This window comes from Saccopteryx bilineata, chromosome 1 (assembly GCF_036850765.1).
Source record: "Saccopteryx bilineata isolate mSacBil1 chromosome 1, mSacBil1_pri_phased_curated, whole genome shotgun sequence".
NCBI classification, from domain to species: Eukaryota; Metazoa; Chordata; class Mammalia; order Chiroptera; family Emballonuridae; genus Saccopteryx; species Saccopteryx bilineata.
The window spans coordinates 167,191,441-167,201,393 of record NC_089490.1 but is presented as its reverse complement, the minus strand read 5'-3'; the positions used below and the strand labels follow the sequence as shown (position 1 = coordinate 167,201,393).

General features: G+C 40.0%; 1 protein-coding gene across 3 annotated transcripts in view; it reads right to left on the bottom strand.

Annotated features, from left to right (window-relative positions):
* Nucleotides 1–2,581: 2,581 nt before the first annotated feature.
* MFAP3L (microfibril associated protein 3 like) overlaps nucleotides 2,582–9,953 on the bottom strand; it is a 45,375-nt gene continuing 38,003 nt past the window's right edge. For all 3 annotated transcript variants that reach the window (XM_066279212.1, XM_066279231.1, XM_066279221.1), the window contains one exon: nucleotides 2,582–8,195. In XM_066279212.1, coding sequence (XP_066135309.1) covers nucleotides 7,264–8,195 — 932 coding nt within the window. In that variant the 3' untranslated portion in view covers nucleotides 2,582–7,263. The remainder of the gene's footprint in view (nucleotides 8,196–9,953) is intronic.

Below are 9,953 nucleotides of genomic sequence, written 5' to 3'. Positions count from 1 at the left end.
TACAAATAGAGTGTATTTAAATTTTTTACATTTTCTGTCTTAACATTTCCAATTTCTTCTTTAGATGAAGACATTTCTACCAATATGATGCCAGGTCATAACTTTTATAATGTTTTAGGGATTTTTTCTTTCTTTTTTTCTTTTTTTTTGTGAGAGAGGCAGGGAGAGAGAGAGAGAGAGAGATAGAGAGAGAGAGAGAGAGAAAGAGACTGGAATATCAAGCTGTTTCTGTATGTGCCCTACCAGGGATCAAACTGGCAACCCCTGTGCTTCCAGATGACGCTCCAACCAACCAAGCTATCCAGGCAGAGCTATGATATTTCAGTTTTAAAATAAGTTTAAACACCACCAGCATTAAAATTTAACTCTTTTATGCTAAGCTGTTAAAGTGTCAACTACTACTTAGATTAGTTTTCTCATAGAATCCATAGAATCTGTTTGGTAATCAAGCATTTTACATCATGCATAAAACTTGGTCAACTGGCTGAACTGGCGAGGTACCGCCAGCAGGGAAGAAAATAGGAAGTATCATTGACAGTGATGGCATGCTGCACAACTGCTACCGTTTTATCTTTCTTCAGTCAGGCTTGTCATTTTCTCTCCACTTCATGTGAACAAAGTTGATGGTTAGAATTAGAAATTTTCTTAAGGCCTTGGGACAACTTTGTGCAATCCCCCTAAATGCTACGTGGAAGAAGTGTGCAGCACCTGCAAGCATAATAACCAATCAGATTTAAGACCAGATGCACTGATCACTTTCGGGGTCCTCAGTGTGCTTCAGCTTCATTGACTCATGGAAGTTTTCAGGAAATTGGTGCTGTACTGTATTTACACTAAAGAACAAAATGTCCCCCAACATTGCTAGACTTCTATGCATAGGTGATCTTTTGCATGGTTCTATAATGAACTTTAAAACATGAGGCAATTAAAAGACAATCTACTCCACTGATAGTGAGAATTTTTTTTTAAATGCATGTTCCTATATCAATCTTCATTCATGTTTTTTAGCTTAATACATATTAGTTATTTAGTACTTTAGGAAAATTGTTATTTCACTCTCGGAGTCCTCCTTTTCCCTAATAGTGTAAACGCAACTGGTGCTGGCTGTCATGCAATTGCTATTCAAATATACCTCAATATGCCACTTAACACATATATACACTTCTTCAGTATGTCAGTTCTCATGGTCCTTCCAGATCATAATCACTGAGGCAACTAATCCTCTGGTTCTTCATGCTGTGTTCTGGCTTGTTGAACCATCCTCTATTTAATGAGCTGTAGCCTTAGGGCATCTTGGGGACTGAGAGTGGGGTAAGCACCTGACTTGTGCCTCTAACACCAGTTGGCAGAAACCATTCATGCAAAAGGGTGCACGTCACATGCATGTAATTAATGTAGTATCAGGAACACTTTTGTAATCTTCTTTTGTATGAATATGTGTATAATTTTAGTTTTGTCTTGACAATGAAAAGACGATTTTATCAAAGCAGGACCAATTCATACTTTCAGCTCCAGATACCTCAAGGACCAGTGTGGTACTCCTTTTAAGATTTTGATTCAGAATTTAAAACCTATTAACCATGGAATATGCTGTTGCCTGAGGTAGAGGTCCCCATTTAACAGAGATTTTTCAAGCAGAGCTGACACACAGTAGAAAAGATATATAAATCAGATAACTTCCTCCTTACTTTCCAACTCTGTGACTATATCCTTTAAAATTCACTGATCAACATTAAGCCTTACCTAGCTCCTTTAAAGCCCGTGCCGGATATGGCATTCCAAAACCTGCAAAAATGAATTAGGAACTGGTTGTTCTGGGTCTGGAAATATGCACCAGTCAAAATTACCTGGTTAGGACAGAACTTTCCTCTTTTCTCTTTCATAAGGACACAATTGTCAATTTTTCCATGAAGGCCAGCATCATTCTCTTCACCCCCCTTTCTTTTTTCTTTCTGCTAGAGAGAACCTATGGAGGGTTAGTTCTATGCATGGTTTATTGGATAACTCGCCAATTTCTTTTTTCCTCTTTAGTCTACAGTAAAATGCTGACTTTCTACCCTTTTCATGTGCCTTACTTTCCCGTTTAGTAGACTCCTCTTCTTTTGCTTACATGGCCCACAGTTTATCTTATCTGAGAGGAACTCAGGTTTCCAAACGTACTGATTGTCAAAGAAGCCACATACTCAGCATGTTCTTAGACTGGGCCTGGATGTGGTGTTGTCTAGGTGTTCCGTGGCAGATTTATTCCTCATGCCCACTCCTGTGGAAAGTGCTGGGTATGTGAATTCCATGACATTTCTGGATTCTCTTCAGTATGCTTGACGTTACATGTCAAAAATTATTTCTTGATACAGATAAAAATAAATTGTTATAAAGTTTGTTAGGACATAATTAAGGTTTCTGAATTTGGAGAAAGTTTGTAGTTTTACATAAACATTATTTCATTTTTCCTCTTTTCCCAAGATATGCTTCAGATGCAAAATGTAGGGAAAATAAATAACTACTGATTTCTTCTCACTGGAGAGAGGAAATTAGGCCCCAGCAACATGCCCTGTAGGTGAGACACAACACACATTCCACGCACCTGTGCAAACCCTTTATTAAAGCAACAAAATACAGATGAATCACGTTTTTCTACTATAACATCAACTTAAATATTAGTCATTTATTTCCATATTTAAATTATTTTTTAAAAGTGAACATTCCTAGTTCACAAAATCACCAGTTTGACATCTTGGACCAGGTAAATTTTTTATCTGATTTTCTGATTTTAACAACAGATATCCAGAATGAGACAGACAGCAAACCAGACAAATGCAAGCATCTTCTTTGATTCTCTAATTCACTGTAGGCAGCTCTATGGTGTCTGAAAGATAATTTTGAAGGCTTTTGTTACTGGTTAAATAAAAAATAATTTATGCCAAAATAGTCTTAGAACTATTTGTTTTCTATCATGACATTCTCTAAAAGCTTCAATCTTGATTTTGGTATTCTAAGTATTAGCCTTTTTAAAATGATATATATATAGAATCTCAAAGATCACTGCCACCTTCACATGACATTTTCTTGTATAACAAACACACAGTCCTTTGGAAAACATAATAAGCAATTCTGTTGTATCTGATCTTTTCCCCCACCACTGATTTATTTAGTCCAAACCTGATTAATCACTGTAGAAACTCCAAGAAAGTTGTTAGAAAAATGAACTTTGTTAACTACTGAAGGACTTTTAAAGGAATAGGTGAATGTAAAAATGACTAATATCTTGAAGATAGCAGGTGGTCAAAATATGTGTGGGCATATACTATGAAATTTGGTAGGTATTTAAAGAGTACAATAAATTAATTTTAAAAGCAAGAATAGAAACAGGAATAATACTCATAAGGGACTGCCAGAAGGATGTGTGAAGACAGGTACAGGATAGTAGCTGAACTGTGCTGAGTATAAAAGAGAGTACCCGAAAGAGAAGTTCAACGGTCCATTTCCTTACCAAATGAAACACTGACAGGAAACCCCCATTAACAGAACCATGGAGGGACCATTTGAGTTCCGGCACTGATACAACACTGTATTTCCATTTGTGAATGAAAGGTGTCTGAGTTGCTTTGTAAAACAGTCCCTCCAGCGGTTGGGATTCGGGTTTCTCTAGTGAACTTGATTTGTGTTGGCTGCATGACATTGACATTGAGGGTGTGCCTGTACAAAACATGCAAATATTCGTTGTGCCTCACATTTTCTTCATGTGCTAAAGAAGTGAGCAGATCTGAGATCTCTAATAAAGTAACCATCCAAGCGTTAGATTTAAAACAGGATAGCCGTCCATTAAATCATTTACAGAGCCACAGTTCAATTCAGTCTCTATCAAGTTGATTTTTTATCTCACACTTGCCCTTTAAAGGGGAGCTTAAACAGCATGGACAGTTAAAAAGGAAGCAAACAATAAAAAAAGAAAAAAAAAAAGGAAGGGGATTCCAGAGTCCATTGAGTGGGATGGCAAGCCTCATAGCCTTCGTTATGAAAAAGAAGGAACGCTCATAAGCATTTGAGACAAATCACTTCTGATGTAATGACATGGCACAATAATGCTTGGGATGGGTGAGAACATTCACATATTTTTAGAGTAATGCTTATACATTAGGTATCACATTTAGTTTCTAGAGATTTTAGTCAAGTAGTAGTATTTATTTTTACCAAGTATGATATACAAAAAAATGAGAAAAGTAGATGTGCCCTAAAGATATGAAAATATAATATATATTAAACAAAACCACTATAAATTAGATTTTCAGTATAAAAATTTTTTCCATTTAGAATAAATACCATCCAAGTTTGCAGATAATCTAAGTGAATTAAATATGCACACATATCAGAATCATTTTCAGAAATTAAAAAAAAAATTGCTAAAGATATAACCAGATGACTGATGACTCAGAAACCAGAAATTGTTTGATTTAGAGAATAATGACATGTGACCCAAAGGACAAGGCTTGGGGTTTAGTATTAAGCTTTTAAAACAACCCAAATGAGTGTGACATGAGTGTTGTGCAAATGCACACACATAGAAATATGTCTAATTCTGTGAAGCTGAACCGTTTATCTCTGAAAATCAGCTGAAAGTCACAAGTCTTCTATGTTGCATATTCTAGCAGGAGAACCTCTCTCATTTTGTAAAGAAGCTATAGGATCGACAGGAAGAGTGTAGACTTTCTGGAAGGAGAAATCTCCATTGTAAGCTAACCTCCTTTTAGGTTGGCTATAATATCAAGGTCTTTTTAATGTTTTAAAGAGGGGGAAACTTTTGAAAATTTACATAATCTTCCCAGTCTAAAGAAACTAAAAGCAAAGTGGAAACATTCTTTGGTCACACATTTCTGCTCCTGCTTCATAAAAAAAATAGCATATTTTAAACTTTTTACCCCGAATTAACATCTACATGAAATTGATGCCTTCTCCTGTAATCTTCATGTCGAACTGTGCACATGAATTTGGGTAAAATCATAACTGAATACATTGAGAAAAAGTTCACACAATAGCACAAAATGAGCTTAATTTAAGTCTCTTGTTTTGGGTGCATCAATCTATGGTAAGAATTTGTTGACCTCCATAACAAGTGAAAAATGCTTATATTCTCAGAGTTGGAGATCAAACTTTTCTGTAATCTCAATACATAAAATCCCAGTCAAGAGAGGCCCATCAGGAATCATGGTTTCTCTTGATCACTCACTACTAATATCTTTATGTGACCACCCAAGATACCAATAGTTCATTCCAGACTAAGAGATGTCTTGTTAGATTGCCTTCCATATTCAGTTATCTATGAATAAAAAAAAACCCATCAAGGCCATTCCTAAAGCCAAACCCACTTGGTTAGATACGTTTGCTGTAATGTCTGGAGAGCAAAAGCATGCAAAATCATGTACCCACTTTTGCTCCTAATATTGCTGTCTCCTGCAGTGGGGGCCACCATTAGAGAGTATAAACTTCCCATAAAGCTATAAATGTCTGAGCTAGAAGAGATTTTGTGACCCATCAGGTATAACCTCTCTATTTTGCCGGTGAAAAAGATTAAACCCTAGAATGGGGAAGGGAACTGTCCAGTCACTTATCCAGACAGTGACAGAGTGAGGACTAAATATCTGCATCTACTCACTCATTACCAATATGGTCCAGGTAATCCCCAACATCATGACCCCATTGCTTGATGTGGCCATGACCCTTATAGCTATTTTAAGGTTAGTGTCTCCCTGCTCCTAAGTGAAAATGAAATAATACCACTCATTCTTACCATGATTAAATCTAAGCTGTAGAAGTGGTCTAGATGATTTTGGGGGGTGAGGGGGCGGAGAAGATTCACAACTTGCTTAAAATTTTGTGATTTTTGAAAATCATTGCATTTCTTTTAGTAATGCAGCCATGAACAAGGATAGGTGAACCCAAAGATACAAGTAAAAATCTTTGGAGTAACTGTGAAAATGAGCAAGGTTTGGTTTGATTCTGTGAGAGAATGAGCCACTTAAAAGGCATTCAGAGCTCATCTGGTCTGTCCCCTCGGACAGATATGGAGACTTGCCTACAGTCAGGCAGCTGGTCACTGGCTCGGTCAGGTCGGGGCTGGCCTCTGGATGACTAGTTTTGTGTTTGTCTAACACCATTCTGCCTTGCATATAACTGCTTTCTTGTGAGACTAAAATAGAATTCAATACTTTTGACATGAAATTTGATGGTACAGTTTCTTATACTATTAGCATAATATATCCTTCCCTGCAAGCCCTTCTGGGTATAGCCAATAGTCTACAACCGACAGGGATTCATCAAATACCTCTGACTTTGGAAGCAATACATTTCCCAGATAAAGAGTCAGTTTGTCTGGAGAAGGATGTTACTTAAATGTAAAAATAGTAGTTTTCATGGGTATTATGGGTATATTCAATCTTTTATAATCTCCCTCCTTCCCTCATACCTCAGTTAAGCTCACCAAAAGGCTCTCAGAATCGGACCGGTAAACATTTTTATTTGGCTATTAAAGTGCTATTCCTGGGCAAAGTTTTTCTCAGTTTCACGTCAGCAGCTTCACTGGAAACAAATAAAAATCAACGTATGAAAACTGGCCCGGCAAATAAAAATGAGGAGCCTAGTAACTACTTTGGAACATCACAGGTGACTTGTGGATACCAGCCCTGGACCCGGTGACTGATACCAAAGCCTCTGAGGTAAATGTTCTAGGGTGAAAATGAGGACAAAGGGGCTGAGCCAGGAAGAGCAAGTAGTATTACTATAACGACTACTCCACCGTAAAGGAACAGTGAAAGGAGTAAAAACTGAGAAGAAAGTGCAACAAACCCATATACGTGCATTTGCTCTTGTGTCAGACCTATAATTTTTTTTCAAAGAAAAGCAATGCCATGTGCATTGGATAGGGCTCTTGACTCAGGATTTATCTTACAGTAAGTGTACTCTTTGCCAAAAGGGCATCGCCATTTAAGGTATTTGGCAGAGAATCGTCTTGAAAATTCGTATTTACTTGGACAGATACCTTCTGTCCAATATTATCAATTCTGCACCCTGATGTTTCCCACATCCTTTTCTTCTGATGAAGTTCCAGTCACACCAACTGCACGCAGGTGTTTCCCCCTTTTAAATGGCATCACTCCTACCTAAGGGAAGAGAGTCTCCTGGTAAGGCTTAGCGGCAAGTGCGTACTACAAAGGACTACGAGGAGCAGCCCCTGATTTTCTTGATATGCATAGCTTTTCAGAGTTGATATTAGACATGGCTTTCATAAATAATGCAGGTGTTTCTGTCATGTGCCACTGCCAGCTCTGTAGTTTCCAGGTGAGCTGGTGGCAGGACTCTATCTGATACCTCAACAGGCGTGGGCTCTTCAGACGTTAGCTCCGTGGATGTCACATCTGTAGAAGGCTCTGCAGTTTCTGGGGAATGTTCAGCAGAGGGTTCTGTCTCCTCTTCATCTTTGACTTCAAACTGGACCCCCTCTTGGTCGTCCGCCTGATCTTTTTTGGACTGTGGATGAACAGACACCTTGATGGCAATCTGCTGAGGTTGTTCATGCAGCGAGGAGGCGTCCGAGTCGTTGGTGGGGGAGTCGCTCCGCTTCAGAGAGTTTGGGATTGTGTACACCTCGTCCCTGTCCGTGGCCTCCTGGCCTTCTGGAGTGTGCCGCACAAAATTCTGCCCCTGCTCCTCCAGCCCGACCACTTCCATGATCTCCTCCATGATGGTCCTGCAATTCATAATGAGCGGGGGCAGAGGCACACTCCGGGCAAGCTCTTCGATGTAGCGGGCGAACTCCATGGTTTTGAACTGGGTGACTTTGGCAAGCTCTAGAGTTTTGGCTGAGGTGATGATGGGGATCCGCTTGGCGATCTCAAATGCCTTCTGCAGCTTCTCTGCGCCCTCTGTCCTAAAGAACTCATTGATGGCTTTCTCGGTCTTCTTCAGGTGGCTGCTCATCATGCACAGCCGAGTGATGTTGAGGACCATGACGATGGTGAAGGCCACGAGGCAGACGACCATGTAGTAGACACCCATGTCTCCAGAGGTGAAGATGACTCGCAGGGTCACCGTGTTGTTCACGGTGCCATAGATGTTGGAAGCAACACATGTGTATTTACCTCGGTCTGCGAAAGCCACCCTGGTGATGTTCAGAAGGCCGCTCTCGTCCATCTGCCATTTTCCTGTTGGAAGGGAGAGAAGTAAATTCAGAAAAGGACATACAGTTCCCATCAACATGACTACAAATCTGCAGGTTACTAAAAACATTTACTATTAACAGCAATTAACAGTGAACATTTACTATGTGCCAGACATTGGAGTAGAGATGAACTCATTTTATCTTCACAACAATTCTATGGGGTAGGCACTGATACTAGCCCCATTTTATAGGATGAGAAAACTGAGGTACAGTTAGATTAAACTACCTTCCCAAGGTCACCAGTTTGGAAACAGTAGAGCTAGAAGGTGAACCCAAGTTCAAGAGGCTGTATTCTTAACCACCAAATTCCATATCCTAGTGAAAAATAAGAAAAATAAACAATCTGGAAAATACTGTGCTCTTACTAGAGAATTCCTTAATGATGGCATCTGATGTTTTAACTTGCCCGTGAGCATGATTCTATTGAATATATCTTCACTGGGGCATATAATGTCTCAGAATATAAAATAGTTTAGGATTAACATAAAATCTGGAGTAAGTCAATTAAATTATAATTGTTGCTCATGTTTGACATTGAAGTTATCCTTGTATGACCTCAGTTAATTAAAGCATAATTATGCCATTAATTTTGAGAATCTACGGTGAATTGTCTATACTAAAGTTACAAGCAAACAAATGTGAAGATTCACAGGCTGGGTATGAGTTAGTATCAACTTGTTTTACCTTTGCAAATAAATTACAGACCCAAGAATTGGAAAATAAGCCTCACACAACAGAGAATGCCTGTTGATAACAGCAATTATTCCCCCCCCCCCCCCCCCCCCCGGCCTGGGAAAGGACCAAGTTTTGCCTTGGGAATGAGGTTCTGAGTTAGGCAGAACTCTTTAGTTGGGGTTAGTGCTTCATCTGCCTGTAGGACCGCTGGACAACATATTAGGTTTGGCTTGTTGGTCTTGGGTCTGAGCCCTTCTGTGATCCTACCGCCTGCCTCCCTAAACTGTCCTGTAGAGAATGGAAGGTCCAGATCAGGCTTCCTGAGAGTTCAAAGGAACAGAGCAGGCAGCTATTTCTTTCTTTCTTTTTTTTTTTTTTTTGTATTTTTCTGAAGCTGGAAACGGGGAGGCAGTCAGACAGACTCCCGCATGCACCTGACCGGGATCCACCCGGCATGCCCACCAGGGGCATCGCTCTGTTGCGACCAGAACCACTCTAGCGCCTGAGGCAGAGGCCATGGAGCCATCCCCAGTGCCTGGGGCCATCTTTGCTCCAATGAAGCCTCGGCTGCGGGAGGGGAAGAGAGAGACAAGAGAGGAAGAAGAGGGGGAGGGATGGAGAAGCAGATGGGCGCTTCTCCTGTGTGCCCTGGCCGGGAATCGAACCCAAGATTCCCGCACGCCAGGCCGACACTCTACCACTGAGCCAACTGGCCTGGGCCTGGGCAGCTATTTCTTCACAAAAGCACTCCAGTTCCCTAAGCCTCCTAGAGCAGGGGTTGGGAATCTATGGCTTGTGAGCCAGATGTGGCTATTTTGATGGCTGCATCTGGCTTGCAGACAAATCTTTAATAAAAATAATAATGTTAAAAATATAAAACATTCTCATATATCAATATTACAATCCATTCATTTCCTACCGCTCATGTTCATGGTTGCGGTGGCTGGAGCCAATCACAGCTGTCCTACGGGACAACACCAAATTTTTATTGGATAATGTGTAACATACATGGGTCATTGTATGGCTCTCACGGAATTACATTTTAAAATATGTGGCGTTCATGGCT